The following is a 23,740-nucleotide window of genomic DNA, read 5'->3' as shown; positions in this document are numbered from 1 at the left end:
GTGCTACAGTGCTACAGTGTTAAAGTGCTACAGTGCTACAGTGTTACAGTGTTAAAGTGCTACAGTGCTACAGTGCTACAGTGTTACAGTGTTAAAGTGCTACAGTGCTACAGTGTTACAGTGTTAAAGTGCTACAGTGCTACAGTGCTACAGTGTTACAGTGCTACAGTGCTACAGTGCTACAGTGTTACAGTGTTACAGTGTTACAGTGTTACAGTGCTACAGTGCTACAGTGTACAGTGCTACATTATGGCTCTAGTATGACTCCAGTCTGTCCTATCAGTCTGCCGGTGCTGCACTATAGTTTGCGTCCCAAATGGCACCCTGTTCTCTCTGTACCGTAGAGCCAGGGCACATAGGGAATAGGGTACCATTTGGGATGCCGTTTTTTTTTGGCTTCAATCTGTCCTGTCAGAGAGTAGCTAGCAGTACTGTACCATAGGGTAGATGTAGCAGCGCTATCTCTCTCTGTACTGCAGCAGATCTAGAGACCAGCTCAGCAGAACGGCACTGTACTCTACTATGGCGGGCAGCGTTTTGCTGAGCTGGTTCTCTCTCTGCTGCTAGCTCTGCTGCATTACAGTAATGTTTCAGTGTGTCCTGTCAGAGAGTAGCTAGCAATACTGTACTGGAGCTATACACCCTCTCTCTCTCTCTCTCTTAATCTCTCTCTCTCTATATCTCTCTCTGTCTCTCTCTGTCTCTCTCTCTCTCTGTCTCTCTCTCTCTCTCTCTCTGTCTCTCTCTCTCTCTCTCTCTCTCTCTCTCTCTCTCTGTCTCTCTCTCTACTGCAGAGGGGTGATGGGACACGCACACACAGAGCAGAGAGAGAGAGAGAGAGAGAGAGAGAGAGAGAGAGAGAGAGAGAGAGATGACCTTATCAATAAAATAGCAAAGTCACCTCAGTCCTTTACTGAATAGCCCAGAACACACTCAACCCCTCTCCTTCTCTTTCTCTCTCTCTTTCTCTCTCTCGCTCTCTCTCTCTCTCTCTCTCTCTCTCTCTCTCTCTCTCTCTCTCTCTCTCTCTCTCTCTCTCTCTCTCTCTCTCTCTCTCTCTCTCTCTCTTCATCTCTCTATCTCTCTCTCTCTCTCTCTCTCTCTCTCTCTCTCTCTCTCTCTCTCTCTCTCTCTCTCTCTCTCTCTCTCTCTCTCTCTCTCTCTCTCTTCTCTCTCTCTCTCTCTCTTCATCTCTCTCTCTCTCTCTTCATCTCTCTCTCTCGCTCTCTCCTTCTCTCTCTCTCTCTCTCTCTCTCTCTCTCTCTCTCCTTCTCTCCTCTCTCTCTCTCTCTCTCTCTCGCTTCATCTCTCTCTCTCTTCTCTCTCTCTCTCTCTCTCTCTCTCTCTCTCTGTGGACAAGGTATCCATGTTACAGCTGAGCCACTTAAAACTGGTTCTATTTAGGACTATGGCTTATTGTTGTTATCTAATGTAATAAATCTAATTCCAGCACACATGCACTTTTCAAACCAGTTTCATGGTTAATTTCAGTCGCAGATAGATGTACAGTTGAAGTCGGAAGTTTACACAACCTAAGTGTATGTAAACTTCCGACTTCAACTGTATGTTGTGTCAAGTGAAATTATTCTGCTGTTATCTGCTATTTTGTAGTTGTGTAGGAATGTTTTTTTTTTTTTTTTTTTTTTTTACAGTGATCTGGAAATGAACAAATTTACACAAAAAGTAACGTAATACCTTTTGAGAGTCAAAGATCATGTTGGGTGGTCCTCGACATCTGGTTGAGGACGTCATATTGCACCTCAGAGTGTCTTTTTGCAAAGCTGCAATATTCCTGATGAATGGGAAAGGATAAATATTATATGACCTTCGTAATCCTGTTTAATATTCGTAACCCTTCCATTGCCAGCATCTACCTCTGGAGGTAGTTGTTGATACATTTCCATAGAAATATAATGAGAAAAATAAGAAACCCTCAGGACCTCTCTTGATAGTATCACTGCTCTTGATAGTATCACTGCTCTTGATAGTATCACTGCTCTTTCTAGTATCTCTGCTCTTTCTAGTATCTCTGCTCTTTAATAAGGTCCACGTATCGGCCTCAAGGCCTTCGTCAGAGCTTTAAGTACATGTTTTTTCCTAAAAGATAAATCATAAATATTTGATGTGAATTGAGTATATTCATCCATAAATATTTGATGTGAATTGAGTATCTTCATCCGTAAATATTTGATGTGAATTGAGTATTTTCATCCATAAATATTTAATGTGAATTGAGTATCTTCATCCATAAATATTTGATGTGAATTGAGTATCTTCATCCATAAATATTTGATGTGAATTGAGTATCTTCATCCATAAATATTTGATGTGAATTGAGTATCTTCATCCATAAATATTTGATGTGAATTGAGTATCTTCATCCATGATTTCATGTTTTAACCATACGAATATGCATGGCTGCCATTGGTAATTCATGTAGGCCTGCTGGTAATTGTAAGTAGCCTACAGTGGATGTTGAAGGGCATAATCAGCAGACTTGCTACAGAGAGTCGGTCTATCCTACGCAGTGACCTAGAGAAGGCTACCAGAGCCATGCAGTTTGCACAAAATAGATTCTGCCACTATTCCATATTTTGCCAAACAATTTATAATTCCAGTAGCTACTGGTCATTGACGATAGCCTACCGTGCATGTTTTCTGGAAAAGATAGAGCTGAATCTGCAGTTTTGCTCCAGAAAGTCCAGTAGTTCTAGCCTACACAGTGAGTGACCTCCACTGCAGCCATTCCACTAGATGGTGCAAAAAGAAGAGACAAGGAGAAATGAAAGTGAAAACTATCTGAAGGGGAAATACTAAATCAACTTTATGATCTAACGATACATCATACATTTTATGACACAATATATATATATATATATATATATATATATATATATATATATATATATATATATATATATGTCAATATATTTGTCAGCTAAAAGCTCCTTCCGGAGTTGTTATTTCAGGATCTTTCATTAAACTTCTGTTGATTTTTTTTTTTTTAATGTGACTTTATGTGTATATCTTTATTTGTGATGTGCTGCACAATGTTTTATAACCATACTATATAATGTCAGCCTTAAATATACCCATGCATCCTGAGTCATGTTTAGTCCCCAGTTTTCACCCTCTCCGCTCCTCCCCCCCCCCCCCCCCTCCCCCCTCCTCCCCCCTCTGTGGCTTGTTTGAGTAGATTCACTCAGATGGGACTGCCTTGACTGGAGCTGAGCTGTGCGTGTTGGAACATGCCTTGACTTGTACCGGCTTACCAGGATAAGGAAGGAGAGAGCCTTGAGCCCTGTGGGCAACAGTTTCACCATGACCTGTGTGAAGTGACCCTCAGAGAGAGAAACCAGACCAGCAGGGTGGCTCAACACTAGCTGTTGACCGTACTGGACACACTAGACAGGACCAGAACAGGACCCGGGATCTTCAGCTGGACCAGAACAGGACCCGGGATCTCCAGCTGTACCCAGTCTATACTCCGGGCTCAGTCCTAACACTGGACCAGAACAGGACCCTGGATCTTCAGCTGTACCCAGTCTATACTCCGGGCTCAGTCCTAACACTGGACCAGAACAGGACCCTGGATCTTCAGCTGTACCGTCTAACACTGCTCTACTGGTATGTCCGTTGTTTAATAGTGACTCTCCTGAATGGGTTCCTTTTAGCCTAGTCATAATGTAGGGTACCCTCCTGAATGGGTTTCTTTTAGCCTAGTCATAATGTAGGGTACCCTCTACTGTCTCTCTCAAATAACTGGTAGGCTTCTACTTCTACACAATTGAAAAGAGGTGAATGGCAACATTCTTGTACAGCAATAGTTTGATTTGTTTGTTACACTTTTCTGTCCCTCTACTGTAACCATCTACTGTTCCACTGTCATGTCCATACAATGCATTCGGAAAGTATTCAGACCCCTTGGTAGTCTACTGTTCCACTGTCATGTAGCTATAGTATTTAATGGTAGTCTACTGTTCCACTGGCATGTAGCTATAGTATTTAATGGTAGTCTACTGTTCCACTGGCATGTAGCTATAGTATTTAATGGTAGTCTACTGTTCCACTGGCATGTAGCTATAGTATTTAATGGTAGTCTACTGTTCCACTGGCATGTAGCTATAGTATTTAATGGTAGCCTACTGTTCCACTGTCATGTAGCTATAGTATTTAATGGTAGTCTACTGTTCCACTGGCATGTAGCTATAGTATTTAATGGTAGTCTACTGTTCCACTGGCATGTAGCTATAGTATTTAATGGTAGTCTACTGTTCCACTGGCATGTAGCTATAGTATTTAATGGTAGTCTACTGTTCCACTGGAATGTACCTATAGTAGTACATGGAAAATGATGTGGTAATAGCAGGTACTTTCTATTATTTTCTTCAAAGAATTTGACCATGTCATATCTCAGTAGAGGTTATTTTTATCATAAATAAGTGTATCGTCACATCTATACAGTGAGTTACCAATACCAACGCTCACACCCTCTGGACTCCCATCTATGACTCAACTTAAACACACACACACACACACACACACACACACACACACACACACACAGAGACAGACACACGCACACACACACACACAGAGACACACACACACAGAGACAGACACACACACACACACACACACAGAGAGACACACACACAGAGACACACACACACACACACAGACAGACACACACACACACAGAGACAGACACACACACACACAGAGACAGACAGACACACACACACACACACACACACAGACAGACACACACACACACACACACACACACACAGACACACACACACACAGACAGACACACACACACACACACACACACACAGACACACAGAGACACACACACACACACACAGAGACACACACACACACACAGAGACACACACACAAAGACACACACAAACACAGAGACACACAGACACACACACACAGAGACACACACACACAGAGACACACACACACACACACACAGAGAGAGAGAGACACACACACACACAGAGACACACACACACACAGAGAGAGACACACACACACACACACACACACACACACAGAGACACACACACACACAGAGAGAGAGAGACACATACACATAGACACACACACTATTGTCATGTTTTCTGAAGAATCAAAGGTACTTTTTTTCTCTGCTCCTTTAGCTAGCTCTCGGGGATTCCCCCTCACAGTGGATTCCCCCTCACAGTGGATTCCCCCTCACAGTGGAACCTCCAGCAGCCGAGACAGCAGACATCCTCCACTATCGATCTACTACCTGGACACCAGGAGGACGGGCTCATTGTAATGGCCGGAATGGAATGAATGGAACGGTGTCAAACACATCAAACATATGGAAACCACACGTTTGACTCCGTTTCATTTATTCCATTCCAGCCATTACAATGAGCCCGTCCTCCTATAGCTCCTCCCACCAGCCTCCGCTGCTGGACACAGAGGAACCACGACGCCTATCAAAGTGGGACCAGACACTGGGTAAGAGACACTATAAATGACTCTATTTGTTGCTTGTGTTGATATAATGAACAGTGATCTGTCCTTTGGTGTAGACGCAGGGCAGGAAAAACACACACACATATATACAGATGGAAGCTACAGGAAGTCCTGTAATAACCAATGACAGATCAGATATGTGTATCAGGATCCATGGATTTTCTCCACACTTCTCTAAACTAAATCGATACAAGCAGGTAGATTGTTACTGAGGCAACGGTGTTTTCTGTTTCCTGGTAACTAGGAGTGTACCGTTTGCTAACTGTGTGTCTGTGAGGTGAAGCTGTTGAATTATTAACACAGGACAAGGTGAGGCAGATGCACAGAGAATGCTGAAAACTGATATTGGAGAGAATGCACTCTTAGTTTGGTCAGACAGTAAGCCCTGTAAGCAAGTAACACGTTTCCCTGCCGTTAGAGGCCTTTTGAACAAAATGAATCTGGTATTTTCTCCTCTACCTGTTCCTCCCTCACACAGTATTACGTGTCCTCAGATCTGTCCATTCATATAACCTAACACTTCCTTCTAGAAATGCACCAGTTCTATCATTTCTAGATTTTTAAAGATGAAGAGATGGTTTAAAATGATCATCTTGAGTCAGGAGAGACAACATCTGATCTGACAGTGTGTAGTCTAGTTTGTGTGGAACATAGGCCTCATATAGCTGCCATTGTTGATAAGGCCTGAGGAATGAGACGGGAGAGAGAGAGAGACAGAGAGAGAGAGAGAGAGAGTAATGTTTACTGTTAATATTTATTGTTTATTTCACTTTTGTTTACTATCTACTTCACTTGCTTTGGCAATGTTAACATACGTTTCCCATGCCAATAAAGCCCTTAAATTGAAATGGAAATTGAATTGAGAGAGAGAGAGAGAGAGAGAGAGAGAGAGAGAGAGAGAGAGAGAGAGAGAGAGAGAGAGAGAGAGAGAGAGAGAGAGAGAGAGAGAGAGAGAGAGAGAGAGAGAGAGAGAGAGAGAGAGAGAGAGAGAGAGAGAGACTTTTTAGATTACCACATTATTATGACTTTTTTTTAATAAAAAAATATCTTGTAATATTTATATATATTCCTAATGTTTTGTACATACACTGAGTATATAAAACATTAAGAACACCTGCTCTTCTTATTTTATCTTCATTTAACTAGGCAAGTCAGTTAAGAACAAATTCTTATTTACAATGACGGCCTACACCGGCCAAACCCGGACGACGCTGGGCCAATTGTGCGCCGCCCTATGGGACTCCCAATCACACCCTATACAGATAAGATAACAGTCTTAACTACCCTATACAGACAACAGTCTTAACTACCCTATACAGACACCAGTCTTAACTACCCTATACAGATAAGTCTTAACTACCCTATACAGATAACAGTCTTAACTACCCTATACAGACAACAGTCTTAACTACCCTATACAGACAACAGTCTTAACTACCCTATACAGATAACAGTCTTAACTACCCTATACAGATAACAGTCTTAACTACCCTATATAGATAACAGTCTTAACTACCCTATACAGATAACAGTCTTAACTACCCTATACAGATAACAGTATATATAAAGATAAGATAATCATATAATAATAATAATAAGCAGGTAGATTGTTACTGAGGCAACACTGCATACTGTACAACCTAAGTCTATATAACCTCATCTGAGCCTAACCTGTCGATATAACCTCATCTGAGCCTAACCTAAGTCTATATAATCTCATCTGAGCCTAACCTGTCGATATAACCTCATCTGAGCCTAACCTAAGTCTATATAATCTCATCTGAGCCTAACCGATGTCTATTTAACCTCATCTGAGCCTAACCTAAATCTATATAAACTGAATCTCTCCACAGAGAAGTGTCTGAGGAGAGTGTCAGACACATGTGGCTGACGGAGGCCTGTGGTGTGTGGAAGTTACTGCATGTCTCAGCCAGCCAGTCAGCTGGGAGGTGGTTGTTTCCCCGACCAGTGTTCTGTTCTGCAATCCTGTATTAGTATGGGGATTACATCAAGACTAAAGCAGGAAGGAATTCCTGTTGTCATGTGGTTACTGTTGCCGCAGCAGCAAGCGCCTGACTCACACATAAACACACAGCCAACTGTGGAGTAAAGATGAGGGTTGTTGTTGTTGTTGTTGTCGTTGTTTTATTCCTCAGTCACTATATTAGGTCTTTCCCAGCTTCCTATAAAGGAAAATGACAGCATCCCTTTGCCTAAAGAGGTTAACATATGCTAAAAAACACACAAGTAAACAACAACTCCTCCCTCCCAGTTGCCAACATAGTTGAACTCTGTGTCACATAGCAGTGGATTTGAACTATGATTTAGTGATAGTCATTATGTTCCTATTTCTTCCTCTATTTTTCAGTGCCTTATCTTAGGACTTGTCAAGTACGCAGGCTTTTGGCAGCTAGAACTAATATTAATTGTTCCGCCAATTCTGCATTTTAGTTGAATATTCCAAGGACGGAGCACCCCTTCAGCAATCCAAGAGCGGAGCACCCCTTCAGCGATCCAAGGACTGAGCAACCCTTCAGCGATCCAAGGACGGAGCACCCCTTCAGCAATCAGAGGACGGAGCACCCCTTCAGGGATCTGAGAACAGAGCACCCCTTCAGCGATTCCAGGACGGAGCACCCCTTCAGCGATCCGAGGACGGAGCATCCCTTTAGCGATCCAGTATATATATTTAGTATTGTTAGTTAGAGAACCAGCACAGTGTGCTGTTAACTGTTGTTGAGTGGAGTGTTGAGCTCCTTGCTTAATGCAATACCCTCCCATCCCTTACGGTCCTCTCTGTCTCTCTTCTTTTGCCACTCCCCCCCTCACTCACAGGCTAGTGTAGAAGGATCCCCCATACCCCCTACTCTCCTGTCAGCAGAACCTGTCCTTGTTGTGTACTGTATGAAATGGGCTCTCTGCCCGCCTGCTCAAAATAACTCTGCAGTAAGGGAGGCAGACTGATAGCTGGAACTACAGGCTTGGTCTTTCTCTGTGTGGCAATACAGGATGGTCTGGTCCAGCCCACACACACACAACACACACACGCACACATGCTGTACGCATTCTAGCTCGCTTACACAAACTTACGATGCACAAACACACAGACGTCATACATACACACACACACACACACACACACACACACACACACACACACACACACACACACACACACACACACACACACACGCACACAGAAGACACATGCAAAAAAAATGAGAGCTGATTCTAACAAATCTTTTGTTGTAAGAATTTGAGTAATCTCAAGGTTATTCTTAGCTGAGGGGGTGTCTGTGGTTCATGTTGCTCATTCATTCATGCTTTTACGTGTGGCCAGGGTACCAGCACTGTCAAAAAAATGTTTTACCCAATGCATCAGATTCTATCTGGCCTCATGTCTCTGCGTAACCTTGTTTTCATTGTGCATCAGTGTTACATTCAATTCTTGACTTTGAATCTAGGAAAAACATCTTCACAAAAAAAGGGTAATTCATGTATTAAAAATAGCCTGACAGAAACTGTTGCAGAGGCAAAAGGTTAGCCTATTAAAGCTTCTTGACATCGTTCACTGTCATCAGAAGGCAGAGGGGGACCTATTATTTAACCTTTGTTCACCTGGTCTCTTTCAGAACAACAGACCCTCGCAGCAGGAAGACTACAACACCATTTACCCTGAAATCGAAAATCTTTGCCTACCTATTGAACTGAACTGGGGGGGGGGGACGGACACAGCCGATACTCCTCTGAGGTCACACATCGCTATGCCAACATAGGCAGCTACTGTAAGGTATTATATATTGACCACTGTGCGTTAAGAAATGGCTATATGTTTGCGTGTGTGTGTGTGTGTGTGTGTGTGTTAATTTAGACTCCATGTGGGAAACATGGCAGCGAGACACCAAAGATATGTTGGATACCAGGAGCCTGAAGATGAAGACGCTGGAGGAAGAGGAGCGTCTGGATGGATGTGGCCTGCTCTGGGAGTGTTTCTCTGGCAGTGTCTTAGCTGGTTGTTGTGAGGGAGACAAACGAAGCAATCAGCAAGTATACTGCCCCAGAAACTCTTCGCACAACGACCCCAGGCCCCTGGAATCAGCAAGTGGGCCATTGACCCCTGGCTCTCAGCTGTCACTCACCCAGAGAGAGAGAGAGACAGGAGGAAGAGAAGAGCAGTATGTGTTTTCAGTTTGATTACTACCACTGGACTCTGGTTAAGTCTTTGGTGTCTGATTGTAGACTGATGATGCTTTGGGGATATGGTGACGTTGGGTGGATTAGGCTACTTGAGTGCATGGTATGCCGTTTGTATCCTCTAGCGCCATCTTGTGTCGAGTTGAGACAAACCGTACGTACCGATATGTGTTGATGTATAATTAAGAATGAATGATCATTTGGGATTTTGAAATACAGTTATTACTAAAAAAAAGCTAAAAATAATCACTTGCGCTGGCTTATTGTAAATAAAACTGTAAAATAAATATTTTTAAATCAGTAAATATGTATATACCTTTACTTTGTCTAAGCATTCCTCATTTCCAGTTTGATCTGCATTTGTATTTAGAAAACAACTGTCCCATCTGAGCACAGACCTAGACAGGCTTGAAGCTGACCTTGAGTCAAGAGAAACATTGTATGGGCCACAATCACTACAGTACAGTTACCCGAGTTTGACTGTCAGCGTCAGTTAATCCATTTGCATTGTGAGGTTATCATTGAGCAAATTGCAAACCCATATTATACAAGCAGAGGCATATAGGCAGGGGCTTTAATCTGCAAACAGAATTCAACTTTATGGACAGATGAATAAATCTAATGACATATGAAGATATAGAAGTGTTAGAAAATACATAGAACAGTTCTTGTCTAAAGAGATTCTCTGACGGAGCCTCCTCCATTTGTGAGCTAAATATAGTCCATACTTTGATCAAATATAGTCCATACTTCCCTTCAAATATAGTCCACACTGATACTTCCCTTCAAATATAGTCCATACTTTCCTTCAAATATAGTCCATACTTTGATCAAATATAGTCCATACTTTGATCAAATATAGTCCATATATTCCTTCAAATATAGTCCATGCTTTGATCAAGTATAGTCCATACTTTGATCAAATATAGTCCATACATTCCTTCAAATATAGTCCATACTTTGATCAAATATAGTCCATACATTCCTTCAAATATAGTCCATACTTTGATCAAATATAGTCCATACTTTCCTTAAGATATTGTCCATACTTTCCTTCAAATATAGTCCATACTTTCCTTCAAATACAGTCTATACTTTCCTTCAAATATAGTCCATACTGGGCATGGCTAATCTGATAAAGAGAGGGAAATGGACACATGGGAGCAGAGCTAACAACAATGAAGTTGTTGCTGTGTGTGTGTGTGTGTGTGTGTGTGTGTGTGTTTCATTCATTTTCATTCCGTTTGCTTCCGTTTAAGAAACGTTTTTTCAACAGAATCGGCGTAATGAATACACCCGATTACATGCAAAAACAGTTCACTTTCATAGCAGCCACATAAAAACAGTATACTCACTTTGCTCGTCACAGGAGGCTGGTGCCACCTTCATCGGGGAGGACGGGGCTCGTGGTAATGGCTGGAGCGGAATCAGTGGAATGGTATCAAATACATCAAACACACATGGTTTTCAGGTGTTTGATGCCATTCCATTCGCTCCTTTCCAGACATTATTATGAGTCGTCCTCCCCTCAGCAGCCTCCACTGTTGCTCGTATATATATAATTAATTATATAATCTATATATAATTCCTTCTCGCAACTACAGTTGAAGTCGGAAGTTTACATACAACCTCCCGAGTGGCGCAGTGGTCTAAGGCACTGCATCGCAGTGCTAGCTGTGCCACTAGAGATCCTGGTTCGAATCCAGGCTCTGTTGTAGCCGGCCGCGACAGGGAGACCCATTGGGCGGCGCACAATTGGTCTAGGGTAGGGGAGGGAATGGCTGGCAGGGGATTAAGCTCAGATTGTAGAGCATGGTGTTTGCAACGCCAGGGGGGGTATGAAAAAAATAAAATAATGTATGCACTAACTGTAAGTCGCTCTGGATAAGAGCGTCTGCTAAATGACTAAAAATGTAAAATACACCTTAGCCAAACACATTTAAACTCAGTTATTCACAATTCCTGACATTTAATCCTAGTAAAAATTCCCTGTTTTAGGTCAATTAGGATTACCACTTTGTTTTAAGAATGTGAAATGTCAGAATAATAGAAAAGAGAGAATGATTTATTTCAGCTTTTATTTCTTTCATCACATTCCCAGTGGGTCAAAAGTTTACATACACTCAATTAGTATTTGGTAGCATTGCCTTTAAATTGTTTAACTTGGGTCAAACGTTTCGGGTAGCCTTCCACAAGCTTCCAACAATAAGTTGGGTGAATTTTGGCCCATTCCTCCTGACAGAGCTGGTGTAACTGAGTCAGGTTTGTAGGCCTCCTTGCTCGCACACGCTTTTTCAGTTCTGCCCACAAATTTTCTATAGGATTGAGGTCAGGGCTTTGAGATGGCCACTCCAATACCTTAACTTTGTTGTCCTTACGCCATTTTGCCACAACTTTGGAAGTATGCTTGGGGTCATTGTCAATTTGGAAGACCCATTTGTGACCAAGCTTTAACTTCCTGACTAATGTCTTGAGATGTTGCTTCAATATATCCACATAATTTTCCTTCCTCATGATGCCATCTATTTTGTGAAGTGCACAAGTCCCTCCTGCAGCAAAGCACCCCCACAGCATGATGCTGCCACCCCCGTGCTTCACGGTTGGGATGGTGTACTTCGGCTTGCAAGCAGCCCCCTTTTTCCTCCAAACATAGCGATGGTCATTATGGCCAAACAGTTCTATTTTTGTTTCATTAGACCAGAGGACATTTCTCCAAAAAGTACGATCTTTGTCCCCATGTGCAGTTGCAAACCGTAGTCTGGCTTTTTTATGGCGGTTTTGGAGCAGTGGCTTCTTCCTTGCTGAGCGGCCTTTCAGGTTATGTCGATATAGGACTCGTTTTACTGTGGATATAGATACTTTTGTACCTGTTTCCTCCAGCATCTTCACAAGGTCCTTTGCTGTTGTTCTGGGATTAATTTGCACTTTTTGCACCAAAGTACGTTCATCTCTAGGAGACAGAACGCGTCTCCTTCCTGAGCGGTATGACGGCTGCGTGGTCCCATGGTGTTTATACTTGCATACTATTGTTTGTACAGATGAACGTGGTACCTTCAGGCGTTTGGAAATTGCTCCCAAGGATGAACCAGACTTGTGGAGTTCTAAAAAAATTGTTCTGAGGTCTTGGCTGATTTCTTTTGATTTTCCCATGATATCAACCAAAGAGGCACTGAGTTTGAAGGTAAGCCTTGAAATACATCCACAGGTACACCTCCACTTGACTCAAATGATGTCAATTAGCCTATCAGAAGCTGCTAAAGCCATGACATCATTTTCTGGAATTTTCCAAGCTGTTTAAAGGCACAGTCAACTTAGTGTATGTAAACTTCTGGAAACCACTGGAATTGTGATACAGTGAATTATAAGTGAAATAATCTGTCTGTAAACAATTGTTGGAAAAATTACTTGTGTCATGCACAAAGTAGATGTCCTAACCGACTTGCCAAAACTATAGTTTGTTAACAAGAAATTTGTGGAGTGGTTGAAAAAATAGTTTTAATGACTCCAACCTAAATGTATGTAAACTTCCGACTTCAACTGTATCTACGTGCTCTCCCCCTCTCACCTTTCCCCTTCGCTTGTGGACTTCAGTGCACAACACATCAGCTGTGTGTGACCAGGTGAAAAAAACTTTCCCAAGCCAAATTCATACTTTTAATAAAAACGTATCGAATACAACCACCGACTTTTTCCTCATTTGTGTTGCTCTGCTACTTTTAAGCTGAGATTCAACTGGCACATTCACACTGAGTTGAGCAACATAAATGAGGAAAAGGTTGGTTGTATTCGATAAAGGTCTTTATTAAAAGTCCAAATATCTGGGAATTGTAGCACTTCTTAGGCCGCTACTTCCTCATTTAACATGTAGTATTATACAATGTGCCACATATTATATGGTACTATTTTAATATACTGTATATTATATGATACTATTTTAATATACTGTATATTATATGATACTATTTTGCCAATGAGAGACTTGGAGCATCTTGGGAACTGAACCAGGGGTGTGTTCATTACGCCGATTCTGTTGCAAAACGTTCTGCGATAGAAACAGTATACTCCAAACGGAAAACGTTTTCCAATAAAAACTAGTTTATATTGGACAAATTCAGGCAGTTCCCTCCACGTTTTGTTCCGTTTGATCTGTTTGCATCCGTTTTGGTTCTTTAACAGTTTCTGTTGCAAGACGTAATGAATACACCCCTGTACACCTGCACCCCACTGAATAATAGGCCTCCCGTTTACTCAAACACTCAAATAACAGCCAATGACAGCACCTGTTTTGCAGTGCAGCATACATTCAGCACGCTGATATACAGATAGGATTCCCATTGATAAACAGCATGCTACAGAAAGTACAGGATAGACTTCCCTTCGCAATTCTTCACTAAGTTGTTAAATGTTTGACTTGTGATTTGACTTGTCTTTTTTTTTTTTTTTGCATCTAACAACAAAACCCTTTTCCCCACTCCAGGGCCCAGGCAATTGGCACGCCTTGCCACAATGTGCGTGCGGTGCTCTAATTCAAACGTTGTACGACGGATTCTCCAGTGGCTCCTTTTCCATTGAACCTCACACAACAGAACCATTTCACACAATAAGGCCATTCATAGCACATGAATAACAAACACACATATTTATACAATCCAAGTCAGACCTTGGTTCAAATACTATTTTAAATAATGTCAAATACTTTATCTGTGCTTGATTGAGCTTGTCTGCCGCAATGGAACCAATAGAATAGTCGCAAAAGTTCAAACCCTGACTGTAAACCAGCTCAAAAGGGGAGAAGCAATACACTTGGTTGAGGTTTCTGTGTCCCAAATGGCCCTCCATTCCCGATATAGTGCTCTGGTCAAAAGTAGTGCACTATATAAAGAACAGGGTGCCATCTGGGATGCAGTCATTGCTGTTGAGGCACTTCGCTTCACTCAGAGCTGAAAGGAATGAGTCAAAAAATATACTTAGATTCACTGGATGTTTAAATTATATAACGAGTCACAGTACTCTATCCCTGCACCTTAGAGATTGCTCCCCTATGTACATAGAGTCATTGAACACTGGTCACTTTAATAATGTTTACGTACTGTTTTACCCACTTCATATGTATATACTGCATTCTAGTCAAGGTTCACCCTATAGGACTACTGCTGTACACACCTTTTCTATTCATATACTGTCCATACTGTCTATACACAACATTATATATATATACATACACAAAACTATGTGGACACCCCTTCAAATTAGTGTATTCGGCTATTTCAGTCACACCCATTGCTGACAGGTGTATAAAATCGAGCACACAGCCATGCAATCTCCAATCATTTGCAGTAGAATGGCCTTAATGAAGAGCTCAGTGACTTTCAACGTGACACCGTCATAGGATGCCACCTTTCCAACGAGTCAGTTCATTACATTTCTGCCCTGCTAGAGCTGCCCTGGTCTACTGTAAGTGGTGTTATTGTGAAGTGGAAACGTCTAGGAGCAACACCGGCTCAGCAGGGAAGTGGCAGGCCACACAAGCTCACAGAACGGGACCGTCAAATGCTGAAGCGCGTAAAAATCGTCTGTCCTCGGTTGCAACACTCACTACCGAGTTCCAAACTGCCTCTGGAAGCAACATCAGCACAATAACTGTTCGTCGGGAGCTTCATGAAATGGGTTTCCATGGCCGAGCAGCCGCACACAAGCCTAAGATCACCATGCGCAATGCCAAGCGTCGGCTGGAGTGGTGTAAAGCTCACCGCCATTGGACTCTGGAACAGTGGAAACGCGTTCTCTGGAGTGATGAATCACGCTTCACCATCTGGCAGTCCGACGGACAAATCTGTTTTCACGGATGCCAGGAGAACGCTACCTGCCCGAATGCATAGTGCCAACTGTAACGTTTGGTGGAGGAAGAATCATGGTCTGGGGCTGTTTTTCATGGTTCGGGCTAGGCCCCTTAGTTCCAGTGAAGGACAATCTTGTGTATAAAGTGATCTGTGTATAAAGTGATCTGTGTATAAAGTGATCTGTGTATAAAGAGATCTGTGTATAAAGAGATCTGTGTATAAAGTGATCTGTGTATAAAGAGACCTGTGTATAAAGTGATCTTTGTATAAAGATATATGTATATAAAGTGATCTGTGTATAAAGTGATCTGTGTATAAAGAGATCTGTGTATAAAGTGATCTGTGTATAAAGAGATCTGTGTATAAAGTGATCTGTGTATAAAGAGATCTGTGTATAAAGTGATCTGTGTATAAAGAGATCTGTGTATAAAGTGATCTGTGTATAAAGTGATCTGTGTATAAAGAGATCTGTGTATAAAGTGATATTTGTATAAAGAGATCTGTATATAAAGTGATCTGTGTATAAAGTGATCTGTGTATAAAGAGATCTGTGTATGAAGTGATCTGTGTATAAAGTGATCTGTGTATAAAGAGATCTGTGTATGAAGAGATCTGTGTATAAAGTGATCTGTGTATAAAGATATATGTATATAAAGTGATCTGTGTATAAAGTGATCTGTGTATAAAGAGATCTGTGTATAAAGTGATCTGTGTATAAAGAGATCTGTGTATAAAGTGATCTGTGTATAAAGAGATCTGTGTATAAAGTGATCTGTGTATAAAGAGATCTGTGTATAAAGAGATCTGTGTATAAAGTGATCTGTGTATAAAGAGATCTGTGTATAAAGTGATCTTTGTATAAAGAGATCTGTATATAAAGTGATCTGTGTATAAAGTGATCAGTGTATAAAGAGATCTGTGTATAAAGTGATCTGTGTATAAAGTGATCTGTGTATAAAGAGATCTGTATATAAAGAGATCTGTGTATAAAGTGATCTGTGTATAAAGAGATCTGTGTATAAAGTGTTCTTTGTATAAAGAGATCTGTATATAAAGTGATCTGTGTATAAAGTGATCTGTGTATAAAGAGATCTGTGTATAAAGTGATCTGTGTATAAAGTGATCTGTGTATAAAGAGATCTGTGTATAAAGAGATCTGTGTATAAAGTGATATGTGTATAAAGAGATCTGTGTATAAAGTGATCTTTGTATAAAGAGATCTGTATATAAAGTGATCTGTGTATAAAGTGATCTGTGTATAAAGAGATCTGTGTATAAAGTGATCTGTGTATAAAGTGATCTGTGTATAAAGTGATCTGTGTATAAAGAGATCTGTATATAAAGTGATCTGTGTATAAAGTGATCTGTGTATAAAGAGATCTGTGTATAAAGTGATCTGTGTATAAAGTGATCTGTGTATAAAGTGATCTATGTATAAAGAGATCTGTGTATAAAGTGATCTGTGCATAAAGAGATCTGTGTATAAAGAGATCTGTATATAAAGTGATCTGTGTATAAAGTGATCTGTGTATAAAGAGATCTGTGTATAAAGAGATCTGTGTATAAATTGATCTGTGTATAAAGTGATCTATGTATAAAGAGATCTGTGTATAAAGTGATCTGTGCATAAAGATATCTGTGTATAAAGAGATCTGTCTATAAAGTGATCTATTTATAAAGTGATCTGTGTATGAAGTGATCTGTGTATAAAGAGATCTATGTATAAAAATCTATGTATAAAGTGATCTGTGTATAAAGTGATCTGTGTATAAAGAGATCTGTAAATAAAGAGATCTATGTATAAAGAGATCTGTGTATAAAGTGATCTATGTATAAAGAGATCTGTGTATAAAGTGATCTGTGTATAAAGAGATCTGTGTATAAAGTCAACTGTGTATAAAGAGATCTGTGTATAAAGTGATCTTTGTATAAAGTGATCTGTGTATAAAGTGATATGTGTATAAAGTGATCTGTGTATAAAGAGATCTGTGTATAAAGAGATCTGTGTATAAATTGATCTGTGTATAAAGTGATCTATGTATAAAGAGATCTGTGTATAAAGAGATCTGTGTATAAAGAGATCTGTGTATAAAGTGATCTGTGTATAAATTGATCTGTGTATAAAGAGATCTGTGTATAAAGTGATATGTGTATAAAGAGATATGTGTATAAAGTGATCTATGTATAAAGTGATCTGTGTATAAAGTGATCTGTGTATAAAGAGATCTGTGTATAAAGAGATCTGTGTATAAATTGATCTGTGTATAAAGTGATCTATGTATAAAGAGATCTGTGTATAAAGTGATCTGTGCATAAAGAGATCTGTGTATAAAGAGATCTGTCTATAAAGTGATCTATGTATAAAGTGATCTGTGTATGAAGTGATCTGTGTATAAAGAGATCTATGTATAAAAATATATGTATAAAGTGATCTGTGTATAAAGTGATCTGTGTATAAAGAGATCTGTAAATAAAGAGATCTATGTATAAAGAGATCTGTGTATAAAGTGATCTATGTATAAAGAGATCTGTGTATAAAGTGATCTGTGTATAAAGAGATCTGTGTATAAAGTCAACTGTGTATAAAGAGATCTGTGTATAAAGTGATCTTTGTATAAAGTGATCTGTGTATAAAGTGATCTGTGTATAAAGTGATCTGTGTATAAAGAGATCTGTGTATAAAGACATCTGTGTATAAATTGATCTGTGTATAAAGTGATCTATGTATAAAGAGATCTGTGTATAAAGAGATCTGTGTATAAAGAGATCTGTGTATAAAGTGATCTGTGTATAAAGAGATCTGTGTATAAAGAGATCTGTGTATAAAGTGATATGTGTATAAAGAGATCTGTGTATAAAGTGATCTATGTATAAAGTGATCTGTGTATAAAGTGATCTGTGTATAAAGAGATCTGTGTATAAAGTGATATGTGTATAAAGAGATCTGTGTATAAAGTGATCTTTGTATAAATTGATCTGTGTATAAAGTGATATGTGTATAAAGTGATCTGTGTATAAAGAGATCTGTGTATAAAGAGATCTGTGTATAAATTGATCTGTCTATAAAGTGATCTATGTATAAAGAGATCTGTGTATAAAGAGATCTGTGTATAAAGAGATCTGTGTATAAAGTGATCTGTGTATAAATTGATCTGTGTATAAAGAGATCTGTGTATAAAGTGATATGTGTATAAAGAGATCTGTGTATAAAGTGATCTATGTATAAAGTGATCTGTGTATAAAGTGATCTGTGTATAAAGAGATCTGTGTATAAAGAGATCTGTGTATAAATTGATCTGTGTATAAAGTGATCTATGTATAAAGAGATCTGTGTATAAAGTGATCTGTGCATAAAGAGATCTGTGTATAAAGAGATCTGTCTATAAAGTGATCTATGTATAAAGTGATCTGTGTATGAAGTGATCTGTGTATAAAGAGATCTATGTATAAAAATCTATGTATAAAGTGATCTGTGTATAAAGTGATCTGTGTATAAAGAGATCTGTAAATAAAGAGATCTATGTATAAAGAGATCTGTGTATAAAGTGATCTATGTATAAAGAGATCTGTGTATAAAGTGATCTGTGTATAAAGAGATCTGTGTATAAAGTCAACTGTGTATAAAGAGATCTGTGTATAAAGAGATCTGTGTATAAAGTGATCTTTGTATAAAGTGATCTGTGTATAAAGTGATCTGTGTATAAAGTGATCTGTGTATAAAGAGATCTGTGTATAAAGAGATCTGTGTATAAATTGATCTGTGTATAAAGTGATCTGTGTATAAAGAGATCTGTGTATAAAGAGATCTGTGTATAAATTGATCTGTGTATAAAGAGATCTGTGTATAAAGTGATATGTGTATAAAGAGATCTGTGTATAAAGTGATCTATGTATAAAGTGATCTGTGTATAAAGTGATCTGTGTATAAAGAGATCTGTGTATAAAGTGATATGTGTATAAAGAGATCTGTGTATAAAGTGATCTTTGTATAAAGTGATCTGTGTATAAAGTGATCTGTGTATAAAGAGATCTGTGTATAAAGAGGTCTGTGTATAAAGTGATCTGTGTATAAAGAGATCTGTGTATAAAGTGATATGTGTATAAAGAGATCTGTGTATAAAGTGATCTGTGTATAAAGAGATCTGTGTATAAAGTGATCTGTGTATAAAGTGATCTGTGTATAAAGAGATCTGTAAATAAAGAGATCTATGTATAAAGTGATCTGTGTATTATAATTATTTTATTATTTAACCTTTATTTAACCAGGTAAGCCAGTTGAGAACAAGTTCTCATTTACAACTGCGACCCGGCCAAGATAAAGCAAAGCAGTGCGATAAAAACAACAACACAGAGTTACATATGGGGTAAACAAAACATAAAGTCAAAAATACAACAGAAAATATATATACAGTGTGTGCAAATCTAGCAAGTTATGGAGGTAAGGCAATAAATAGACCATAGTGCAAAATAGTTAAAATGTTGTATTAACACTGGAATGATAGATGTGCAAAAGATGATGTGCAAATAGAGATACTGGGGTGCAAATTAGCAAAATAAATAACAATATGGGGTTGAGGTAGTTGGATGGGCTAATTTCAGAATGGCTGTGTACAGGTGCAGTGATCGGTAAGGTGCTCTGACAACTGATGCTTAAAGTTAGTGAGGGAGATAAGAGTCTCCAGCTTCAGAGATTTTTGCAGTTCGTTCCAGTCATTGGCAGCAGAGAACTGGAAGGAATGGCGGCCAAAGGAGGTGTTGGCTTTGGGGATGACCAGTGAGATATACCTGCTGGAGCGCAGACTACGGGTGGGTGTTGCTATGATGACCAGTGAACTAAGATAAGACGGGGATTTGCCTAGCAGTGATTTATAGATGACCTGGAGCCAATGGGTTTGGCGAAGAATATGTAGTGAGGGCCAGCCAACGAGAGCGTACAGGTCACAATGGTGGGTAGTATATGGGGCTTTGGTGACAAAACGGATGGCACTGTGATAGACTACATCCAATTTGCTGAGTAGAGTGTTGGAGGCTATTTTGTAAATGACATCGCCGAAGTCAAGGATCGGTAGGATAGTCAGTTTAATGAGGGCATGAGTGAAGGAGGCTTTGTTGCGAAATAGGAAGCTGATTCTAGATCTAACTTTTGATTGGAGATGCTTAATGTGAGTCTGGAAGGAGAGTTTACAGTCTAACCAGACACCTAGGTATTTGTAGTTGTCCACATACTCTAGGTCAGACCCGCCGAGAGTAGTGATTCTAGTAGGGTGGGTGGGTGCAAGCAGCATTCGGTTGAAGAGCATGCATTTAGTTTTACTAGTGTTTAAGAGCAGTTGGAGGCCACGGAAGGAGTGTTGTATGGCGTTGAAGCTCGTTTGGAGGTTTGTTAACAGTGTCCAATGAAGGGCCAGATGTATACAAAAGGGTGTCGTCCGCATAGAGGTGGATCCGAGCGTCACCAGCAGCAAGAGCGACATCATTGATATACACAGAGAATAGAGTCGGCCCGAGAATTGAACCCTGCGGCACCCCCATAGAGACTGCCATAGGTCCAGACAACAGGCCCTCCGATTTGACACATTGAACTCTATCTGATAAGTAGTTGGTGAATCAGGCGAGGCAGTCATTTGAGAAACCAAGGCTATTTAGTCTGCCAATAAGAATGTAGTGGTTGACAGACTCGAAAGCCTTGGCCAGGTCGATGAAGACGGCTGCACAGTACTGTCTTATATCGATCGCGGTTATAATATCGTTTAGGACCTTGCGCGTGGCTCAGGTGCACCCATGGAGCGTGGCTGAGGTGCACCCATGACCAGCTCAGAAACCAGATTGCATAGCGGAGAAGGTACGGTGGGATTCGAAACGGTCGGTGATCTGTTTGTTAACTTGGCTTTCAAAACCTTTCGAAAGGCAGGGCAGGATGGATATAGGTCTGTAACAGTTTGGATCTAGAGTGTCATCCCCTTTGAAGAGGGGGATGACCGCGGCAGCTTTCCAATCTCTGGGGATCTCAGACGTTACAAAAGAGAGGTTGAACAGGCTAGTAATAGGGGTTGCGACAATTTTGGCGGCTAATTTTAGAAGGGTCCAGATTGTCTAGCCCAGCTGATTTGTAGGGGTCCAGATTTTTCAGCTCTTTCAGAACATCAGCTGTCTGAATTTGTGTAAAGGAGAAGCGTGAGGGGGGGCATGGGCAAGTTGCAGCAGAGGGTGCAGAGCTGGTGGCCGGGGTAGTGGTAGCCAGGTGGAAAGGATGGCCAGCCGTAGCAAAATGCTTGTTGAAATTCTCGATTATTGTAGATTTATCGGTGGTGACAGTGTTTCCTAGCCTCAGTGCAGTGGGCAGTTGGGAGGAGGTGCTCTTATTCTCCATGGACATTACAGTGTCCCAAAACTTGTTGGAGTTAGTGCTACAGGATGCAAATTTCTGTTTGAAAAAGCTAGCCTTTGCTTTCCTAACTGATTGTGTATATTGGTTCCTGACTTCCCTGAAAAGCTGCATATCGCGGGGGCTGTTTGATACGCCACAGGATGTTTTTGTGCTGGTCAAGGGCAGTCAAGTCTGAGGAGAACCAGGGGCTATATCTGTTCTTAGTTCTGAATTTTTTGAATGGGGCATGCCTATTTAAGATTGAGAGGAAAGCACTTTTAAAGAACAACCACGCATCCTCTACTGACGGAATGAGGTCAATATCCATTCAGGATACCCAGGCCAGGTCAATTAGAAAGGCCTGCTCGCTAAAGTGTTTTAGGGAGTGTTTGACAGTGATGAGGGTTGGTCGTTTGACCGCGGACCCGTTACGGATGCAGGCAATAAGGCAGTGATCACTGAGATCCTGGTTGAAGACAGCGGAGGTGTATTTAGAGGGTACATTTGTCAGGATGATATCTATGAGGGTGCCCATGTTTACAGATTTAGGGTTGTACCTGGTAGGTTCGTTGATCATTTGTGTGAGATTGAGGGCATCTAGTTTAGATTGTAGGTTGGCCGGGGTGTTAAGCATATCCCAATTTAGGTCACAAAGCAGTACGAACTCTGAGGATAGATGGGGGGCAATCAGTTCACATATGGTGTCCAGGGTACAGCTCGTGGCTGAGGGGGGTCTGTAGCAAGCGGCAACAGTGAGAGATTTATTTCTGGAAAGGTGGATTTTTAGAAGTAGAAGCTCAAACTGTTTGGGCACAGACCTGGATAGTATGATAGAGCTCTGCAGGCTATCTCTACAGTAGATTGCAACCCCACCCCCTTTGGCAGTTCTATCGAGTCGGAAAATGTTGTAGTTGGGGATGGAAATGTCTGAATATCTGGTGGCCTTCCTAAGCCAAGATTCAGACACTGCTAGAACATCAGGGTTGGCGGAGTGTGCTAACGCAGTGAATAACTCAAACTTAGGGAGGAGGCTTCTGATGTTAACGTGCAAGAAACCAAGGCTTTTATGGTTACAGAAGTCAACAAATGATAACGCCTGGGGAGTAGGAGTGATACTGGGGGCTACAGGGCCTGGGTTAACCTCTACATCACCAGAGGAACAGAGGAGGAGTAGAATAAGGATACGGCTAAAGGCTTTAAGAACTGGTATTCTAGTGCGTTGGGTACAGAGAAAAAAAGGTACAGATTTCCGGGCGTTGTAGAATAGATTCAGGGCATTATGTACATACAAGGATATGGAAGGATATGAGTACAGTGGAGGTAAACCTAAGCGTTGGGTAATGATGAAAGAGATAGCATCACTGGAGGCACCGATTGAGTCGGTCTCCGCGTGTATGGGGGGTGGGACAAAGGAGCTGTCTAAGGCAGGTTGAGCTGGGCTGGGGGCTCTACAGTGAAATAGTACAATAAAAAATAACCGAAACAGCAATAAGCAAGGCATATTGACATGGGAGAGAGGCATAAAGCAATCACAGGTGTTATTCGAGAGAGCTAAGACAACAGCTGGTAATGGCGACAAAGTTTGGGCTGAGGCTAAACATAAACAGGATGCGGTACCGTATAAAGGAACAGTCCAGCAGGCATCAGCTGTGTAGCTGAGTTATCATAAGGTCCGGTGAACAGCAATAGGAGAGTTCGGAGGTAGTTCGGGGGCTGCTACAGCACTGGCGAGCAAGTGGCCCGGCTTGCGTGTGCTAGCGGGCTGGGGCTAGCAGATGGATCTTCGTGGTCGACGTCGTAACGGGAAGCCTGTTGA

General features: G+C 40.8%; 1 protein-coding gene across 1 annotated transcript in view; it reads left to right on the top strand.

Moving 5' to 3' along the window:
- Positions 1-9,299, top strand: part of LOC311149472 (uncharacterized protein) — a gene marked incomplete at both ends in the record, with an annotated part of 790,865 nt that extends 781,566 nt beyond the window's left edge. The window contains 4 exons of the mRNA XM_084186667.1: positions 4,734-4,826; positions 5,236-5,313; positions 7,975-8,202; positions 9,156-9,299. Of these exons, the coding sequence (XP_084042793.1) occupies positions 4,734-4,826; positions 5,236-5,313; positions 7,975-8,202; positions 9,156-9,299 (543 nt within the window). The remainder of the gene's footprint in view (positions 1-4,733; positions 4,827-5,235; positions 5,314-7,974; positions 8,203-9,155) is intronic.
- Between the last annotated feature and the right edge of the window lie 14,441 nt (positions 9,300-23,740).

This window comes from Coregonus lavaretus, assembly GCF_964263955.1.
Source record: "Coregonus lavaretus genome assembly, chromosome: 22".
Classification (NCBI taxonomy): Eukaryota; Metazoa; Chordata; class Actinopteri; order Salmoniformes; family Salmonidae; genus Coregonus; species Coregonus lavaretus.
Note: the sequence above shows the minus strand (reverse complement) of the source record. Positions and strands in the feature narration are given on the sequence as shown.